The 21,102-nt window shown below is 44.2% G+C and overlaps 1 protein-coding gene across 2 annotated transcripts in view; it reads left to right on the top strand.

Annotated features, from left to right (window-relative positions):
* PCIF1 (phosphorylated CTD interacting factor 1) overlaps positions 1-21,102 on the top strand; it is a 157,653-nt gene that overhangs the window by 87,830 nt on the left and 48,721 nt on the right. For both annotated transcript variants that reach the window (XM_085619370.1, XM_085619371.1), the window contains exons 9-11: positions 2,012-2,111; positions 18,831-18,993; positions 19,473-19,645. In XM_085619370.1, coding sequence (XP_085475496.1) covers positions 2,012-2,111; positions 18,831-18,993; positions 19,473-19,645 — 436 coding nt within the window. The remainder of the gene's footprint in view (positions 1-2,011; positions 2,112-18,830; positions 18,994-19,472; positions 19,646-21,102) is intronic.

Genomic DNA, 21,102 nt, shown 5'->3' with positions numbered 1-21,102 from the left:
TAGCTAGGTGGATTGTAAAATGCATACAGATTTGCTACCACAAGGCAAAACGCACGCTATCTGTTCCCCCTAAAGCCCACTCTACACGAAAGATAGGGGCTTCTATGGCTTTTCTAGGTAACATCCCATTAGATGATATCTGCAAAGCAGCTACATGGTCAACACCGCACACTTTCACTAAACACTACTGTGTAGATGTGCAAACCAAGCAACAAGCTAGTGTGGGCCTGGCTGTCCTAAAACACTATTTCAAACCACTGCAACAGATACCGGTGGTCGCCGCTAAGGTTGGGAACTGCTATATAGTCTATGCAAAAGTGTGTAATCTGCAGCTCATATGCCTCGAATGGAATATGCTACTTACCAGTATGCATCTGTTCTTGGCATGTAGAGGTGCAGATCTACACACGCCCACCCGCCTCCCCGGCTACCTGTATCTGTTCCAGTCTATCTTATTTAGATACAACACACATGGGTTTCTTCACTGTTATTACTACGCTCCAGCTTTCCCTACTGGCGAAAAACAATCTGAGGATGGAGCCGAAGCCCATGCGCAATACCATCCAAAGGAGGAGTCACCGACCTTGTGACTTCCAAAGACTTTCCAAGAGGAAAAACAAACTGCAAACATCCGGGCCCAAAACCAGATGGCGATCTATGCAAAAGTGTGTAGATCTGCAGCTCTACATGCCAAGAACAGATGCATACTGGTAAGTAGCATATTCCTTTTCTAAATTGGTGTAAATGTCTTATTTGTGTGTGTGCATCATTTATTGACTGTGTGTGTGTAACAAATGTCTAAAACCCCTCTCTGATAAGTCTAAGGCTGCTCGACCACATTACCCTAGATAGAGCACCTTGGGATTGCTAGAGCAAGCCCTGCCCACTCATTAGGGATACCTGGACTCTTTACACAGCATAACCCTTTTGGTATACTATAAAAAGAGCCAGCTTCCAGCAGTCACAAAAGTTTTATTTTAAAAGGGAATAAGAGCGATCCGTCATGTTATTGATTAGTTTCCCTTATCTTTAAAAAGTTTTTCAAAGCTTGTTTTAAATAGATTGAGGTCCTGGGTAGAGAACGAGAAATAATCCCTGTAGAGTAAGCATACGTTGAGGCCTACAGCTCTTCGATGGACCAATGCATATTTTATGGAAAGTCGCTAAGAGTGTTTTATGTAAAACTCGCTCTTTTAAAAAGAAATATATATATATTTTAACATTTTGTAGAAAGTGAAGTGGCCTTCCTTTGACTCCACTGATCACATCCTTTTATGGGATATTTTAAGAGCTTTAAAAGTACCTATGGGGTTATTGTGTGCCATCCATATGTTACATGATGAAACTTGGATAATGTTGTCAGACTTCTATCTAAATTGACAGTTAATGCATTTGACATTAGAAATGGCCTTGATCAGTGCTGTCTCCTAGCGCCTTTATTACTTTATTTCTTATCTCATAAGTGCAATTTGATTTCAATTCTTTTTCTCCAGAAGCTATTGTTTTATATGTGCATTGCCTTCTATATGTGAATAACTGTATTCTGTTGGACTTAAAACTCTTAGCCGTCCATAGGAAAATAATGGCACTCCAGAATTACTGCACTACTAATAAGCTTGTAATTAGTCTATCCAAAGCCAAATTAAGGTACATACTTTTGAGTGTTTTTTAAAGGAAATATACAGAAATTCACATTGTGTTAGAGTGCCAATGGCTTCTGCCTCTACAAAGAAATAATCTGCGCCTTATTTTTGGAAATATGAGGTGAAGAAATTGTACTGATGCCTTGCTTTTAATATGTCAATTACTCTTGCTTGACGCCGCTTCTGCCGCAGGAGAATTTTTATTTAATATTGCATGTGAGTTTGTATTCATTTAATGGGCGTTCCTAATCTGGTATGTAAAACAATTGTATTACCCGTGACTGTATAAGATATTAATAACAATTCTATTTTTCTTTTTCTAATGCCCCCACCTAGATATTAATTGTCTTGTAATTTGTCCCCTGCAGGAGCGCCTCTCCAGATAGTAGGAAAGTGGTGAAATGGAATGTGGAAGACACTTTCAGCTGGCTAAGGCGAGACCACCTGGCCACGAAGGAGGACTACATGGTCTGTGCTATTCTGTCCCCACTAACACTAGCCAATCTGTGACTCCTCTCTATTACTCTCTCCCACTCACCATTCTTCTTGTTCCTCATGCCAAATAGCGTATCTATTTGATTCCTTTCCTTACAACGTCACATGCTTTTACTCTCCTCTGCAACTACACCTCTTACCATTTTATCTCCTCCAGTATAGTATTTCACCCATGTACCTTTTTAGATCTCTCCTGAGCTAGTGCATGCGCTGCTCTGGCGAGACATTTAGTTAGTGGGCTTTTAAAAGTCCTACCACAGCTTTTTGTGTGGCACTCTGCGTGCAGGCACGAGCAGAGGCGCCATCTGGCTTTCCTGTCGCTCTCCCGCGCGCGCCTCGCTCTGCCTCTCTGTCTTGCTCGCCCCTCCCCCACCACAGAGCGCGTCTAGCGGCTGCGCAGGGGGCAGACAACTTTTTTATTTTGTATGCCATTCTCCACAACCATGGCGAACGGAACCTACAAACGAGCCGAAGGAATCCCTCCTCAGCCACAACCATGCACCAGAGTGCAGAACTCGTGAGAGCGTGGCTTGTCTGATCTGGTTCTAACATGTGATATATGCCGCTGTGTCCACTTGGATACTTGAACTGGCAAAGGCAATAGGTTTGGTTTTACCATACTAAGGCAATTTCTTCAATCTCTTTGTGCATCCTACCTCTTTTTTTGTGCCTCGGCCAACAGGAGAGCGAGATAGCAGGCATTCCAGCACAAGCATACAGTGGGATCTAGTTTCTCAATTATATCCACTCTTGCCTTTTCTAAGAAGTCCACAGGCACAGACCGAGTAAGTTAACTTGCCGGCAACCACTTCCATGCTCACAACCCGCCCCCTTACCTTCTCAAACCCGCCACTGAGTTCGCGTCTAAAAAACGGACTAATCACGTTCCAATTGGCACCCCTGGGGCACTATACAAATTAACTTCATAGGGGCACTGCTGTTTTGCCCCGGGGGTACCTTTGAAAGATATAATATGGACGCTAATTTCATTGTATCTTAACGCCCACCTCTTTCCTCGTTTAAGGCACGCCCTCACCCCAAGTTCTCAATTTATTTGATAGTTCTACCAGCTAAGCTCTCTATTTTATTTTATTTGTAGTTTCATATACGCGATCTCGACCCGTATTGGATCGCTTTACATGAGCACCAATTAAGTTACGCAAGGACACATTCATTTTGTACTAGGCACGAGGAGATTACGTGATTTGCCCAGAATCACAGGATTCTGTTGTTGAGTCGACGCCGAGGCTCGAACCTAGTTTCCCCACCTCCGAAGTCGGTAGCTCTGGCCACAGCCTGCGTTATTTTAGTCAGTTCTTAATGAGTGACAAAATCTTTGCTGTAAGAAACGTCTAGAGTAACAATTTAGCACCGTGAATGTGCTCATTTCTGGCTCAATGCTTAGAATCATTGGTTTTGCAGCTATTTATTGCCCAATATATCTTTTCAGAACCTGAGGCTCTGATTACGCTGGATTTTCTTTTCTGTTTGCTCACCAGCCAATAAAAACACGAACAGCAATACCTAGTAGGAATGTGTAACAAACAACAAAACACGAGATGCAAAATGTCAACACACAACACTAGTAACATATAAAATGCTTCTGTCGTAGTCTCTTCCTCTTTCTTTGCTGCTCACAGCAGCTGATTAGCCCTATTATCTTTATGTATCATATTTCATCTGTTAATGTGTATTTTCTTATTTTTATTGACATAGCTAACTTTTGCCCATTATGCTTGCAGGGCTTCACCCTTGCGGCTTAACGCCGGCTCACTCAATCACATCACAGACTAGTTCGGGTTGTAATGTCGACCTAGGGGTGTTCACCTCAGCACCCCCAGGCTGTTATTAAGTTTTGGTTTGACCCAAAGTCACATGACCGCAGGAGTTTAATAAAAGGAGCGGAGCAGCTCAATCGATTGGTCTGCACCAGCTACGAACCTTGGTGTCTGTCTGAGTCATTGCGCACTGGCACAGGCCTGGACACGCAGCATACCCTTGAAGCCAACGACCACCCCCTCCCAGCTGTTTTATGTGGCCCCAGCCGCATCAGCAAGGTTTCGCTCTCACTCCCAATGAAAGAGGGCACCAGGGATCTTCGGACCTGCCAAGCAGCAGCCACCGCCTTGCTATGGCACACTAAAAACGAGCATTGGCATAGCCAATAGGTCTCGCCTTTGGGACCTTATAAGTGCTTAGCCATGCAACGGTTGATGTTGTTGCACCAAGGATATTGTGCTGCATAACTAAATACTTATAAGGTCCCAAAAGCGAGACCTGTTGGCCATGCCAATGCTTGTTAGTTGTCTCTACCACTCCCCTTGTCTGTTTTTCTCATCTTTATCTTATAATTACTTCTGTATTCATTCGCTGTTCTTTATCCTTCTGTTCATCTTCTAATTTTCATTCTCCGATTAATTTTCCTATTTAACCTTGTAATTTTGGTCTCTCTTATCTTTCCCTCCTTGCATTGTTGTATTGATCCCCTCCTGAACATCCTCTTTCAAACAGTGTCTATTCAATTTGTGGTTTGATAAGGGCTGTATCTAGTGCTCCCGGTTTTCACTGTATTCATTTTGTTTACATTTGTATTTGTGTTTATCTGTAGTTATTTTTTGCTCATCTGGTATGTATCCATATTCATATGGGGTTCTTAAAAAAATTAAGTTGACATTAGTCTATTTCTAAGTTTTTTTTATTAAATATTTTATTTATCGTGTAGTCCACTTGCAAATACAAGAGGTCGAGGTGAACCCTGTCCTTTACAACAAATTATCACTCCTGTAGAATTCCTACATTTATTTAACAGACAAATATACACTCAGCGTGGGTTCCTCTGGGGTTTTTGTACTTTTAGCAGATATATGTGCACAAAATTCTGCTCACATGGAACAAAAAACTCAGACGCTCATGTATGCTAAATTCTCAATTTAATGACTTGGACGTGTTACGGCCAGTCCTGCCATGACGAGAGCCCTGCCGCGGTGTAGCGGACCGATACTGACGCCAGGAGGCGCACAGTGTATATAGTATACCGACTTGAGGGGCGCGGAGAAAGGTTTGCAGGGCAGCGTGGTTGCATCAGGACATGCCATCGACCCACTGGGGAGCTAATCTGTTCTGATGTGGCATCGCACAGACGTCTCACATGAGGAGGACTTCAGGACACTACAAGGACCGGCAGGCAGCAGTGCTGTCCACGCCCACTGGGGCGGGTCCACAGACTTTATCAAGTGCTCTGTTCGTTGTGCGAATGTTTGAACTCAGCCCATGAAGAAGTGCATGGTTTGCACAAAACGCATTGGGCTTTCAATTTGAGGAAATGCACTTTCCCAATAAAGCGCTGAAACTCACCCTCTTGTAAGTGGCTTCTTTGAGGGGACACCTCTTTTCTTGGATATATATATATATATATATATCCATATTCATCCTTCTGACATTCTTAATTGGGCACCTGTGACTTTATTCTAGATATTCGTTCAGTGTAGAATGGCAATCAAATGGATCCCACAATATAAGCATTTATGACCGACGGCAACTGCACCTGTGCATGGCACACCATCTCCTTATAAAAAGATGTATCATTGTAGCAGTTTACGAGTCCTTAATAGCGATTTTTAGAGAATCGCTATTAAGGACTCGCAAAATGCTATGTAGGTAGTAATTGCAATAATTATTGCGATTCCCACACATTCCTTATTTGCGACTCACAAATTGCGTGTCACAAATTGCGAGTCGCAAATAAGGAATGGCTTCCCATTCATTTCTATGGGCCAAGAGGCCCATAGGAATGAATGGGAATTGCGTGCGCAATTTGCGAGCACCCAATAGGTACTCACAAATTGCGCACACAATTTCAATGGTGCAAGGGTTCCTAAAGGACAACCTGTTGCACCCCTGAAATGTGCATGTGTATACATGTGGCGCACATATATGCCCTTAGGGCATGTATGTGTGACACATGGCACTTTGAAAAATGCTAAAAAGTGAATTTTTCAAGGTAATATTAAATTACCTCCAAATGGAAGTTAGTGGTAATTTGCGATTCCTTACAGCAATATCGCAATTTGCGATTGCTACTAGAATAGCATTTAGGGAATCGCAAATTGTGATTCTCTAAATGCTTGCGCAAAATAGGGAATCGCAAATTTTGCGATTCTTTATTTTGCGAGTAGGTTTTTCTTTCCTACATTGCACACAGCTAAATTGCGATCGCAAATGCGGAAATTCTGCGAATTTCAGCGTTTGCGATTGCAATTTAGCTTGCTACATCTGGCCCATAGAGTGTACTGTGCATTTATTTGCAAAAAGTATTCTACCTGGCCGAATCATAGACCCACTACTAGTGACCATTTTACAACTCCTGTGTTTTTTATTTTCATTTCTGTCTCGATCTGAGGCCATGAGCGCCATTGCACATACATTGTGGGCTTTAGCCCACCACTGCGATATGGTAGGGAGATCAGAAGCTGTCCAATTTTGTGCTGTTGTGAAGCAGGCTGCTCGAAGTAGTCATGTAATCAACCCACTCACAGTAATGGAATAAACGCTAATGTCGTCTGTGCTCCTGAGCCTAATTGTAGGGAAATGGATTATTATGTCATGGGGTTTAAAGACCTCACCATGTAATAATGACACAATCTTCATCAGGCACAGTTAGGTTACTTTAATAAAACCATTAGCTTAGTCGTAGGTAGCTGTGGCACAGTTAAGTTGGTCTTAATGGAAGGAAATAGTATAAAGCATTGAGGTAAGTAAGAAACATGACACCATGCAAATCTAACACCAATTTTTAAAAGTAGTGTTTTTTAATTTTAAATAGACACCAAATTGGCAAAAATCTATCAGGAGGAACCGGAGATATGATTTTTCAACGGTAAGTAAAAATTACTTTAACTTGCTCCTAAACGTAATAAATTGTTGCAAGTGGTTTGTAGCCAACGGGCTAAAATGCCTGTTAGAACTTTCTTGAACTAGCCACAAAATCTAAAAGGGGTGCGTCCAAAGAGTGGTACCTAAAAGTCCTTTAGAAGGGGCGTGGCCTGTGTAAATAAGGACATGGCTTCAAGTAAATACGTCATAATTTATGAAGTCAATAAACAAACGTTAACTAACATGAGCAAGCAACATATTTATCATAAATTGGGCCATACCCCCAGCTCATAGGCTAATGTTTCCACAAATTATTGTAATTTATACACCATAGTTTTAAATCATTTTTGGCATCAGGATCCTTCCCTTCCAATCACTGCACACACAGACGTCTGTTAAACAACATTAAATCAAGATTCCCACAAATCCGATTTTAGCGCCTTTTCAGGGCGTTAAGCGCTATATAAATGGAAATACAATGTAATACACTTTAAGAGCTGTACTTGAATTTCACCAGAACTGAAATGCTCGACAAAAAGTGGCATCAAGGCTGAAATAATATGCGGCCAGGGGGTCAGAGGAGAAAGGTGGCTTTTCCTCATTTCAGAAAAAAGGCTGGTTTACATTTTGCTCTTTCTACTCGATCCAAGTCCTACTGCGGATCATGGTAAAATAAATCATGCAAACAAAAAAATACACTCTCTACTTCCATTTCTGCATTTCCCTACTGCCGATCTGATGAGCAAACCAGAGTTCTTTATTCATAAATACATTATTTCAATTCTTTCTGAGTAGAAGGCCCAGAACAGGTCCGCCTGCCTCTCTCTGCAGCTGTATACAAAAATTAATAAATAAGTCAAACTGTTGATTACAGGTGTAGTACCCATGCCACTGAGCAGCAGCAAAAGTAGACCTAATCCGTTGTGAAATGCTAAGAACCCAAGAGGTGAGTACTTCAGGAGTGTTGTGTTGTGCGAAGTGTTACAGAATAGTAAGCGTGATAGGCCTGGAAATCGCCACCATGCTTTTCTGCCCCCTTTCAGTGGTTGTTCAGACTCCTGGTGAAGCCCCCCTGGATCGACCACCACTGCGTACACTTCCTCCTCAACAAACCCAAGCCACCAGAACCCGCTCCGCGCCTCCCGTGTAGGAACTGGAGCAGAGTCACAGAGGAACAGCTCAGCTCTACCCTCAACGACAACACCCCCTCCGCTGCAACCGACGCCAACCTCGCAGCCATGGAACTCCACACATGGATCGCCTACTGCGCAGACAAGCTCACACCGCTACGCAACCACCACAAGCAATGCCCCAGAAAAGCCGCCTGGTTCACTACCGATCTCCAAGAAGCCAGACGCACCTGCAGACGTCTGGAGAAGAACTGGAGAAACAAGACACCCGAAAACTACACCACCTACAAAGAAACTATGACGCAATACCATCAACGCATCAGAACCACCAAAAGGACCTTCATACACAACCGAATCCTCGCCTACTCCAGCAACTCCAAGGAACTTTTCAGCGTCATCCAGGAATTCACCAAGCAACGCAGCGAAGCCACGGACATCCCCCCTCCCAGGACCTCTGCGACAAACTCGGTTCCTACTTCCACCTGAAGATAAAGAACCTCTACGACAACTTCAACGACCACACACCTGGCGACGCAGTCAACCCGCCCTGTGGCAGTGCCAGCCAGAACACCAGCTCCGCCTGGACTCCGATCACGACTGAGGAGTCCGCCGTGACCATGAAGGGCATCCACTCTGGGGCCCCCACAGACTCCTGCTCTCCCACATATACCAAAGAGCCGCCACCACCATCGAACCGTGTTACAACGCGCCCTCAATACCACCTTCGAGACCGGTTCCTTCCCTGACCACAGGAAGCACGCAGAAGTCAGGCCCCTACACAAGAAGCCCTCAGCAGACCCTACCGGCCCATCTTGCTCCTCCTGTTTGCAGCAAAGGTCACCGAGAAGACAGTCAACGCAGAACTGACGAGGTTCATCAAAGAGAGCGCCATCCTCAATCTGAATTCCGAAGCATCCACAGCACCAAGACCGCCCTACTCGCAGCCACCGACGACATCCGCACCCTCCTCTACCAAGACCACATCACATCCCTGATTCTACTCGACCTGTCACCAGCTTTCGACACCGTCTCCCACCGCACACTCGCAGCCAGTCTACACGCCGCCAGCATCCAAGGTACCACCCTCGAATGGATCAGATCTTTCCTCACCGGCTGTAGCCAAAGGATCAGACTGCCATCCTTCCTCTCCGAACCCAGGGAAATCCACTGCGGAGTCCCGCAGGGTTCATCACTCAGCCCAACCCTCTTCAACATCTACATGGCTCCCCTCGCTGCCATCGTCCAACAGCACGGCCTCAGCATAGTCTCCTACGCCGACGACACCCAGCTCATCATCTCCCTCACCAAGGACCCCACCACCACCAGACTCAACTTCCCAGGAAGGAATGCAGGACGTCGCAGCCTGGATGAGCGATAGCTACCTAAAACTCGAAGACAGAAGTCCTCGTCCTTGGAACCACCCCCTCAGCATGAAACACCTGATGGCCCACCGCAGCTCTCCAACCCCAATAGACCACGCCAAGAACCTCGGCATCATACTCGACGACTCCTACTCCATGAATCGACAGGTCAACACCGTCACCTCCAGCTGCTTCAACTCCCTCGGCATCCTTCGTAAGACCTTTAAATGGATTCCCTCCCCCCGAGCCAAGGAAGACAGTTACCCATGCACTCATCACCAGCAGGCTGGACTACGGAAACGCCCTCTACGCCGGCTTCAACAAGTACCTACTCCGCAAACTCCATACAATACAGAACACCGCCGCAAGACTTGTCCTCGAAATCCCTCGACACAAACACATCAGCCAACAACTGCGCAAGCTCCAATAGCTCCCCGTCGAGAAAAGATTCCCCTTCAAGATACTCACCTATGCCTACAAGTGCCTACACAACACCGGACCCCAATACCTCAACGACAGAATCACCCTCCACGTACCCAAATGAAATCTCCGCTCCACCAACCTTCTCCTCGCCAAAACCCCGCGCATCCGCAGAGCCAAAGCAGGGGAAGATCCTTCTCCTACATCGCGGCCAAGACCTGGAACGAGCTCCCCGCTGACATCAGATGTGCCCCATCCCTGAACACCTTCAGGAAGGCTCTGAAGACCTGGCTCTCCGAAAGAAACGGACCTGCTGAACCCCCCCCCCCCCACGCCTTGAGTGTGCTTATAATTTCCCTAATTGATTGATTGAATGATTGAGGCTGAGCGATAAGGTCAGGAATTGCCAAGAAGCGCCAGGTTACTGCCTACCGCTCTGTCATTGAAAGGTTTTTTAGCCCAGTAATTAAGAGGATCAATATAGAGCTCGAAGCGGACCTATCTCAATCTCCCTCTTTAAAAACTGCTGGTGCTCAGATCTGGCAAAAATTGGCCCACTTAAAGCCCTGAGCTATTGTATCACGGTTTGGGAGAATCGTTTGTAGGGAAATGAGTCCCTGAGTTATTCAGCTTGTATATCAGATCAATAACCCTGTGCTAAATACAGGCGCAAGTTGTAATCCCACAAACCTTACCATAGACTACCGGTGTGGTCTCTACTTTCGTGTAGACAATTAACAGTGCCGGTCGCTCTTTTGTGTATGTTGGAATTTGTCTATAATTTCCCCTGTCATAGTAGAGCTGTTTTTTCTGCACAATGTATGTGCTGCAGCTTTTAAGCAGAGCCCTCAATTACCCCTTACCCTTCTTAGTTTCGAATTCGTTTTCCATATCAGGATGGGCTCCCAACTGTTCAATCAGCATCTCTAGGTCTACCACTTCCACATTATAAGCTTAACAAATGTTATTGGGTGGGCTATTCATTCTCTTGTTATGAGCTCTTTAGTGGTTTCACCGATTGTACTTTAAGCCATACCGTGCTTAACATTTCTTCATAATAGTAAGTAAATGAGCCCCAAATATTTCTCTTTTCACTGAATTGATACGAGCCATCGTGTTCTTACCCTAGCTCTACTGGTACAGTAATGGTGGTATGGTCTGACAGGATCTTTGTATGAAAGTGTCCCTTTTTGACACGGTCACCCTCAGTTTTTTCCTTGTTAGGGCTCGCGCCCTGCATTGCAGAGCGCAGCACTGCTTGCGCAGGCGAGAGCCCTTTTGTCCCGGGTTTGAAAACAGACCCTGGAATCACACACACTCGTGTGTGTGCTTTTCCTTTTGAGTTCCGCTATTGGGCTTTGAGTGCGTGTTTTTTTAAACAGAGCGCGCAATGGGCCAAAGGCGGGCGCATTGCTCCACCCATGGCCTATTGGTGTCTGTTACGCGCACCAAAGCCCATGTGATTTCAGTTATCGTGCCCAGACACGGGCGCGATAATTGAAAACATATGGCTCGCTGTGGCGCTCGCGCGCGCACCACTAGCGGGCGTGTTTTTTTTTAATAGCGATCGCTTTCAGTGCCGCTTGTTTATTACTGGTTTCCCTCTTGAACCTTCAATTGTGCTGACTGCATGCTGCTTCCGAAGATGCTGCGATTATCTTTATAATTGCATTTGCCCGAGAATAAACAGAAGAGCTGAGGGGCAGCAGTGAAGTTATTCCAGTGCAGTGACGTAAATCTTTTGTTTTCGTAGCTTCATTAGTTCTCATGCCAAGCGTCGTTCGAGCATGAACTGAAGCGAAAAGACGTAAGTAAAATAGTTCTGATCGGAGAGAAATGGCGCCAAGGATTGGACTGAAAAATTGATGAGATAAAAACTAATGGGACCAAAAAGAAAAAAGTCTCCTTTCTGCGCTGTTTACCCTGGGCAAATAAATGGTACAAATCCTGAGTTAGATTTGTTAATTTAGATTATCCCAATAGCCGAATGTTTTTTGAGACCGCTGAGGGAGTGGGGGTGGGGAATGCACCCTAGAATATCCTTACATGATTTGTGCGCTTAGTGACGGCCGCCATTATTGTGGTGGCCTATCGAAGGCGCAGCAGACATGTGAAGCCTGTTTGGCCTGGTCTGCATGAAAAGTTCTCTGAAAAGCATCGACGTCGGCCGAGCATGTCTCCTCCATATTTAAAGAGGCAAAGGCACTGATGTTGCTGCAGCTGGGAGAGCTAAAAATAGAGCCGCTCTCCGCCAGTGTCAAAATGCACATTAGCATGCACACCGACACCGACTCCAATCTAGAGCTTCAGGGGTCTATCGCTCAGCCTTTTTGCCATTTCGTCTGATTTTTCTGACAATGCAAGACTCTTGATGTGGATGTTGGGCGAAATTACGGCAATGAAAATCGGAAATGTTCATCCAGGGATACGGTACTGTGATTTATGCAGCCACACTAGCAACATTCCATGTGAAAAATACAGTAGAATCGATCACCCATTTTAGCCTTCAATTTCAGCTCACAATGTCATGACCTTGTGCCAGACTCTTATGTTTTTTTCTGCGATCAAGTTGAATTCCAATACTGCATGATTGTGTATCTCTGCACTATGTTGAAGTCATCTCCTCATGGGAGCCCATATCAATTTTCCCAGGGCACAAGTTCTAACAAGCATTTGCAATGCAATAGGTCTCGCATTATTAAAGTTTGAGCTATTGGTGTTGCATTATTTAGCAATGGCAATAGCTAAAACTTTAATAATGCGAGACCTATTGCATTGCAAATGCTTGTATTTAATGTCATTTTGTGTGGAAGAACACTGGGTGTCTGCTAACTGGATCCCCACTGCCAGATCTCTTGCCATAAAACTGTGCAGTTGTCCCCCAATTAGCAATACCTTTAGCACCCCCTGTAAGTGCTAAGTAAATGGTACCCCTGGTACCTAGGGCATTGAGCACTAAACGCATACAGAATACCTCTGCTTGGTGCAGACCAAAGTGAAAACAAGACCTTGCACACAGCCTGTGTGCCATGCCTGGAGACAGTGCATGCAGTATAGGTACAGCAGGCCTCACAGCCCTATGGCAAGATGCACTATACTACATGTGTGGACATATCTACAAGAGCAGATATGTCCCTGTGCTGGTCAGTTCAGTTGCTGCCAGTGCGAGTGATCAGGAAGCCATTTAAAAGTACATGTGCTGGACACTGGTGAAAATGAGTTCCCAGCTACATGATGGCTTCACTGAAACCAAGCATCTTGTATTAATAAACCCACACTGATTCCAGTGATTGGTTTATTAATACATGCACCCAGAGGGCTTCTTACGAGTTGCCCCCTGCCAACTACTAGGGTGCTGACTGACTGGTCCTAGCCAGCCCGCCACCACAGACTAGTTTCTGACCCCCAGTGGTGAGGGCCTTTGCTCTCGTGAGGTCAGGAACAAACCCCTCCCACAAGAAGACTTGTGAATTAGCATTCCAAGGCAGGGAGCTTCAAAGATTCCACCGCCTTTGGTAAGCAAATCGGGCTACCCTCACAGGAGAGGATGCTGGCTCCCCATGTCTAGGGCCCATTTGTCACCTGGACAGGCGGAAAAATTAGTAGTCAGACAGGCGTTTTCACCTTCAGGCTAGTTCCAACCCTAAGATGGGCTACCTGAAGTGAAGTGAAAAAGTCTGCTGTCTTTGTGCTGGCAAACCTAGGAGCTCTGGGACAGGGTTATGCCCACTTCCCACAGGAACTGGTCATATAGGGGGCGTGCTGACCCCAGGAGTAAGTATTCCATTGGGTACTACCTTACACTCCGCTAACGCCCCTAAATCTAGTATTTGAGGGAGGCCCTGGCACCAGAAAATCAGATCCGGCTGACCTAAAAGAATACAGAAGAGCCGCAAAAGCAAGAACTGTGAAGAAGCAATTGACTTGGTGCCAACATTCCTTGCCATTTCCTTATTCCTTTCAAATGCGCCAAAGTCAATTCACCTTGCAAACTGCTGTGTCTCCAAAAGCCTCGGTGGATTGACAGCAGTTCTGCCAAGACTCAGGAACTCAGTGGAGCAGCACAGCTGCCCCCCTGCACCTTGCAGGTACCATAGAAAGAACTGTGAGGACTGCAGACTGCGTAAACTTGACATTGGCTTGCACCACTGCACCCGTCGCTCCAAGCCTGAGCTGAAGTGGACCAACAGTGCTAGCTTGGTCCCCCAGCACTCCGGAGATGAAGCCCACCTTCGGTTTGTCAGGAGGGGACTCCTCCACGCCACCCACAGTCTGTGTGCAGCTCCCCCGACCGCAGGTGACACTCTGTTAGAAACTGGACGCCTCAAGAGACCTCTGCACCCTTTGCTCCTGGCCTGAGTGGAAGTGGTCCCCATATCCGCGAGCATCTTGAGTCCTGAAACCCACCTGGTGGGTCCGCCCAACTGGCCTCCCAGTGCAAACCTGCAGTCTCTTTGTGACCGGTCCAATCCTCATTGACTAACATTGGGAACCTGACGTTGTATTGCACCACTGCACCTGTCTGCCGTATTGTCGCTGGAGGTGACCTGCTGGAGCTGCCTTGGACCTTGCCCTGTACTTACCTCAATACCTTCGGATTACTCTTGTAAGTCGCTGTAAAGAACCTGTAAGCAGTATTTGTTTTTCCTCCATAGGATATGAAAATTTCACTGACTCTTGAAACAAAAATATGTTTCATTCTCGAAACACACTTACCTGATTGTATTGATTTGGTGCCTAAATATATATAAAAATACATGTGTTTTTTTATAAATTGGTGTGGATCTCCTTATTCGGTTTTGTGTACTATATATTGACTGTGTGTGTATTTGCAAATGTCTAACACTCCTCTCTGATAAGCATGAGGTTGCTGGACCTCACTACCCCCTAAAAGAGCACCTTTGGATTGCTAGAGCAAGCCCCTGTGCACTCATAAGGTAATACCTGGACTCTTTGCACAGTATACCTCCTTTTGGTATACTATATAAAGAGCCAGCTTCCTACAATCTGTGGTTTTTCGAAAGAGGAGCACGCAGCATGGCTTACAGTTGTGCTAAGAAAAACGGAATTTGTGCTGGAGTGCTTGAGGGGGAGCATTGGAATCAAATTTTTAATCACTTTCGTATGGATGATGGGATATTCAGATATCAGTTTAACTGTAAAGTTAATTCTGCTATATCTGCTTCCTTATGTTATGACATTCTAATGGTGTTTTATTTTCTTCATACACATTCTGTCTTCCTTTGTCTCACGCTTTCTTCCCTTCTCCTCTCTTTTCTGTTGCTGTCTTCACTGCATGTTCACATATTTGGCTTTCCTTGTTTACTTTCTTTATTTCCCTCCTTTTATTTTACTGAAGGATATCCTCTCCCTCTTACTTGCTTCCTCATGCCCTCTATCTCTGTGCTGCTTGATCATCTGTTCTCTCTTACTTTCCTTCCCTCCTTTCTTTCTGTGTTGGGCATTCAGTGTCACTCTGACTTAGTCCCTCTCCTCTGACGTCTTCCTGCTCTCCCAGCCATCTTCTAATCCTTACACTGCGTGTTCCTTTCAAACAAGCTCTTCCTTCTATTTGTTCCCTTATCTGCTTATTTCATTCTTCTGTATTCATGTTTACCTTCGCCATGTTCTTCCTGATCTGTTCTTTTTTTTACTCTCCTGTTTACTTCTACCTTTACCATGTTCCTCCTATCATGTTTCTTATTCAACCCTCCAGTTTACCTCTACCTGTTTGTTACTTTTGCTAGTATCGTGCATACTGCAAATTTAAATTTCTTTTAGTCTCTGAAGTATGAAATGCAAGCAAAAAAAGGTTACATTGGAAACTTGCTGCGCTGTTCAGAATTTCAGCTTTCCCTGGTCCCTGATAATTGTTGATCATAGTTTTGTTTGCATCTGGTTAGCGGTATGACCTGGAGATCTTCCTCTGCTAGATGGTAGTTGCATGTACTGAACATTTTATTTCTTATAGATATTTTGCCACTTTCTTCAGTTCATTTGTATGGGCAGTTGAGACTCTTCAAAGTGACTCTGGGCCAGATGTACAACCGTTTTTCGCGGTCGCAAATGGGAAATCGGCTCGTTCGTGACTGAAAAAAAGGGTGGGGGTATCTACAAACGCTATTTTGCGAGTCGTCAACTCGCAAAATAGTGTTTGCGAGTCGCTACTAGGAAGGGGCGTTCCAAGGCGTCCCTTCCTAATAGTGAGTCAGAATGGTATGTACCATTGTTTTGCGATCTCATTTGCGGTCGCATAACACTCGCAGTTTACCGCCTACTTCAAGTTGGTGGTAAGCCACTCACAAACGGGAAGGGGACACCTTCCCCTTTGTGAATGGGTGTGAAAATATTTTTTAAGGGCTGACAGTGGTCCCAGGGACCACTGTCAGCCCTTAAAAAATGAAAAGAAAAATGTAATTTTTTTTTTTTTTAACGCATTCCGTTTTCCTTTCAAGAAAACAGGCTGCATTTAAGGGAAAAAAGTTGCTTTATTGAAAAATCAAACAGACATTGGGGTCTGCTATCCCCAGCAGGCCACCATCCCTGTGTTTGCAGGCCATTCCCAATTGAAAATTGCGACTTGCCTTATGAATATTAATGAGACAGGTCTCTTGCGACCCATTTGAGAATCACAAACAGTGTCTCAGACACTGTTGTACATTTCATTTTGCAAGTCACAAAACGTTGCAATTTGCGACTCACAAAATGGAATGATTGTATATCCGGCCCTCTATTTTTCACTAGCATCCAGGGTAGCTTTATCAGGAAGAGTAGAATGCTGTAGCTTATGGTATCTAAGCCAAAGTTCACCTGTTTTGCACCTTTTATTGTCTCTTAATTTGGTAGGCTGTTAGTCCAATGTAGAAGGCGTTGAAAAAATCTAGTCTCGACTTAAAGAGATTTCCCACTACCATGGGGTGAGTAGGTTGGTATAGTAGGGACAGGAAAGAGAGGGTTTTACCCAGGAGTTTACTTTGGTGGGTAAAAACTTTAAATACTGCTCGTACATTTGAATTGCGTTGTTCCTTCTCACTGAAGACAGTAGGCGGTAGGCATAGAATGCCTGTTTGTGAGGAAGCGTGCTGTGCTTAGGAATGCATTTCTGTTTTTGAACGGTTCATATTGAAACTGTTTTGTCCCATGTTTACCACAGTGCATTTTATGCCTTTTCGTGTGCCTTTAAATTGGTTTAGAGGGACTGTGGCCTTGAGGTACAATTAAGTGTTGCCCGCATAGGAGTGGAAGTGAAGCTAATTGGTGTAGAGCTGGTCTGTTTGGGTATTTTAGGTAGATGTTAGACAGCAGGGAAGACGAAGGTGGTCTAATGGGACTCCACCGGCTACTTCATGAGCAGTTGAGATGTGTTTTCCAATTCTCACACTGTGTGTGCATTCTTCAATCAATGAATGACTTAGAAATTCTGGTTGTGTGATGTATTGGCCACTGTTTGGAGTGTGTGGCCTATGATATTTTCTACAGTGCTGACTGCGGCAGAGATGTTTAGTATGATCAGCATGCTGCTAACTCGACTAGATCATCCAACACTTTTACCAGTGCACTTATTGTGGGTTGTTTAGCTTTGAACGGGTTTGTTTCAAGAATGTCATGCAGCTTGATGCATTTTTCAAGTTTGCTAGTGGCGTTTTTATTTTTACTTGTAATAGTTTTACCTTCCATGGTATCATATGCTTATGTTTCTCATCTCCCTCTTAACGGCCACCCATTATGCCCTATCTTCCACTCTTTGGGCCTCTCTCAGGTTTTCTCAGTCCTCTCTAGTATGGTCTATGCATCCTTTCTCCTCCTATCCTACTTGACTCCTTTTTACCTCTTTCTGTTCTTTGTCGCCTCCATTATTGGATATTTCAGCTGTTTACTGCAAGCTCTCTTCCTATTCTACATCTTGCTAACCTTCTATAACTCTTCTCTTTCTCTGGGAGGCTTTTCTCTTCTCCCCTTGTACACCTGTTCATCCTCCAGAATTGTACCTCATGGAGTTTCTCTTTCTTCCTATCTATTATCTCATGTTCTCTTGCTTGCTGTGTCTCCCTCTACTTAATTTACCCCATTTTATTTCTCTTCCATGTTTTCTTACTCTCTCCTATTGGCCCCTACTTATTTATTATAGTTATGGTTGAGTTCAGTGATGTGCTTCCTTCTTTTATTGTTAATTTTATTACTTCTACATGCTTAACTGCGTGTTTTTGTCTCCCTTTTATTTTTCTGTCATTTTCCTGTCTAATTCCTTCCCTCTTTATACCTTCTACTTGTTTTAGTTCTCATTCTGTATTTTTCCACACCATGTTTCTTTTCCCCCCTATCATTATCATTTTGTTCTCATTGTGTTTTTTATTGTCTTCTCTGTGGTAATCTCAACAATTCTCTGAGTCCTTGTTGCTGTGCGTCTTTCTTTGTATTTTATTTTGAGCATATATCGCAGCAATCATTCTTTGGAGTTGCCTCAGACACTTGATTAATCGCTAATCTGTATTTTGATTTTTCCATAAAGCTTTGCTAAAAGAATAATATGAGTGTGTGGAAATACTAGCCCTTACTAGAATAAGGACCCACCTTGAAAGCAACAAAATCCAGTAACTAATAGCAGTTCATGGAATAAATCAGAATCCGGGTAATAAAAGTAGAAATGGAGGAATTGTGGGACTAACTATCTCCACAGTTAGGCTTTAAGGGGATGAAGTGTTGGAAAATTAATTTGTGTGTATAGGGGTACACACTGAAGTTGTACATAAATAGAAAAAAATGTCTTAAACACTCACCGTAACTCATAAATCTGGGTTACCAGGCTGAACCATCACTAAGATGATTCATGTATATCTATGTGTCTCTGTTGGATCTAGAGTACCAGACACTACCTAAAGATTTCTTCTGACTCCCTTGCCCCTCTGCAGGATCGGCTGGAGCATCTGCGCAAACAGTGTGGGCCTCACATGACCGCTGTTGCCAAGGATTCAGTGGAAGGAATTTGCAGCAAGATCTTCCACATATCTTGCGAATATGTGAAGCGGATTCGTGAGAAACATCTAGCTTTGTTGAAGGAGCACAATATATCAGGTACAAGCTGAATGAAACTGACAGCACTGAGTCCAACTTAAGACAGAGTAGGAATAGTCGATTTGGAGAGGTATAGAAGGTGAAGTATGGATTGAACCTTGAGATAATTGCAAGGAGTAAGTCTTGAAGAGTAAGCAAGTGGAAAGTGTACAGGAAGAAGGGACTAGGTTTGAGGAAACTAAGATAAGCGGATGGCTCGGAGTAATCAGAAACTGAAACAGTCGAGAAATGAGAGGCAAGTTTGGGTAATGAACAGGAAAGCTACAGGAGTCGAAGGTGAAGTTATGGGTAGTTGTGTAGGATTATAAAGTACTGGGGAGAGTTGCCTCGGTTAGTAAGATGGCAAGGTGTGGTAGGTGAGTTGATTACTATAGGGTTTGCTGTATGTATGTGGGCTACGAGGCAGACTTTGATTTTGTTGTTCTGTTGAGGTCAACAGAAGTGACTTGGTTGTGACTGCTCGATATTGTTTCTCACAGACGAAGTGGAAGCTCCGGAGGTCCAAGGTCGCCTTGTGTATTGTTATCCAATAAGGCTGGCTGTACCCTCTCCGCCGATGCCATGTGTGGAAATGCACGTGGACACCAATGTCGTCTGTGTGCGATACAAAGGCGAGGTGGTGAAAGTGAGCCGCAGCTACTTCAGCAAACTGGTAAGTGTGATGTCATAAAGAAAAAGCGTAGCCTAAATCTAAGGAACTAGAGTGATTGGTCAAAAGGATTGAAGAGCTTAGTGATACATGCAGATGCTCCCCCACCAAGTAATATTTTGCTGATAGTACATCTCAGAAACAGTTTGCAAGGTTTGCCGCTTTCTGTTTTTTTAACTTTTCTGTCTGAAAATAAAGCATTAACTCAAAGAAATATTGTGGTTAATAATGTCACTTTACCCTCTCCAGGCACATAAAACCGGCATCCTGCTCTGCGCCACAAAAGTTAATTCGTGATAGGGTCCCTGAATTTTATTTGTGCTTAATTTTTTCATCCGTGTTAGTTCTGTTTTTAACTGGTTTTAGGTCTGAATTTTGACAGCACAGCTATCAGAGTAGAGTGATCTTTGGGTTCTAAACACTCAAACACTGGCTTTCTTCACCAGTCTCTTTCAGCCATTGACTTGAGACTTTGTTGGTAATATTTTGTACTCAGCCCAGAGACGTATTCATCTCTGACCTTTTGCTGTTGGCTGTTTGAATTTATTCTTCTGCATCCACCTAGTTGCTTGCTCTGAACTGCATTAGTGACTACTTTACAAGTAATAGCTCCCTCCAGTGTGACTCATTTTGTTCCTCTTTGGTTCCTTCTGAGCCCTTTCTCCATAACATGTATACTCCTCTACTCCCATCACTTGCTGTACATCTTCCCAACTCTTCCTTCTTCGTTTGTGTGCTCCCGTTCGTGTGCTCCCGTTCACTCACCTGACATCCTCTTGTATCTCCCTCCTGCCTTCTTTTTTTCTCCTGTGCACTTTATGCTCCCACCACACATCTGTATATACCTCCTGTGGCTTCCTCCCCTGTGTGCACCATGTTCTCAGTCCCCGGCTTTCCCTCCATGTGGCTTCCCTTAAGTGTCACTGAGATCCAATTTTTTTTATTTTGTTTCCTATACTGACAACTCCCCTGCCTTCAAAACCCTCCTTGTTTCTCTCCTATGTCAGAATAAGATTTGTTTGCAAGGAAGCTCTTTCTAGTCAGTCTTTTTTTCCTACGCTATAGAAACTAAATAAGTAAGTTTATTTGAAATAGTTTTTAAAAAAAAGGATCGCATTGAGGGCAAGGGAGGCTTCAATACAGTCTGACTTTCCTCGTTTGTGTGGCTTTAATATGCTTACGCTGCCAATGTTAGCATATTAAACACAGACCTATTGGCTTTGCCAGTGCTTGTTTCTATTTCTGTTGATTTTTATCTTCTTTGTCATTTTTCAAGACACCCATTATTTGATATTTTTATACTAGCTTTAGTATAATCTGTGTATCCTCGATGTAGTTGTAGCACCCTTGGTTGAAGGACTTGATACTATCATGAAGTGGGCTGAGGTACATTTAGTAGGACATGCAAAATTATCTAGCCTTCAGGAGTGTCAGAGTTCTGACAGTAGTAGAAGTGAAAA

The sequence above is a fragment of the Triturus cristatus genome, chromosome 7, assembly GCF_964204655.1.
Source record: "Triturus cristatus chromosome 7, aTriCri1.1, whole genome shotgun sequence".
NCBI lineage: Eukaryota > Metazoa > Chordata > Amphibia > Caudata > Salamandridae > Triturus > Triturus cristatus.
This window is presented reverse-complemented; position numbering and strand designations above follow the sequence as displayed.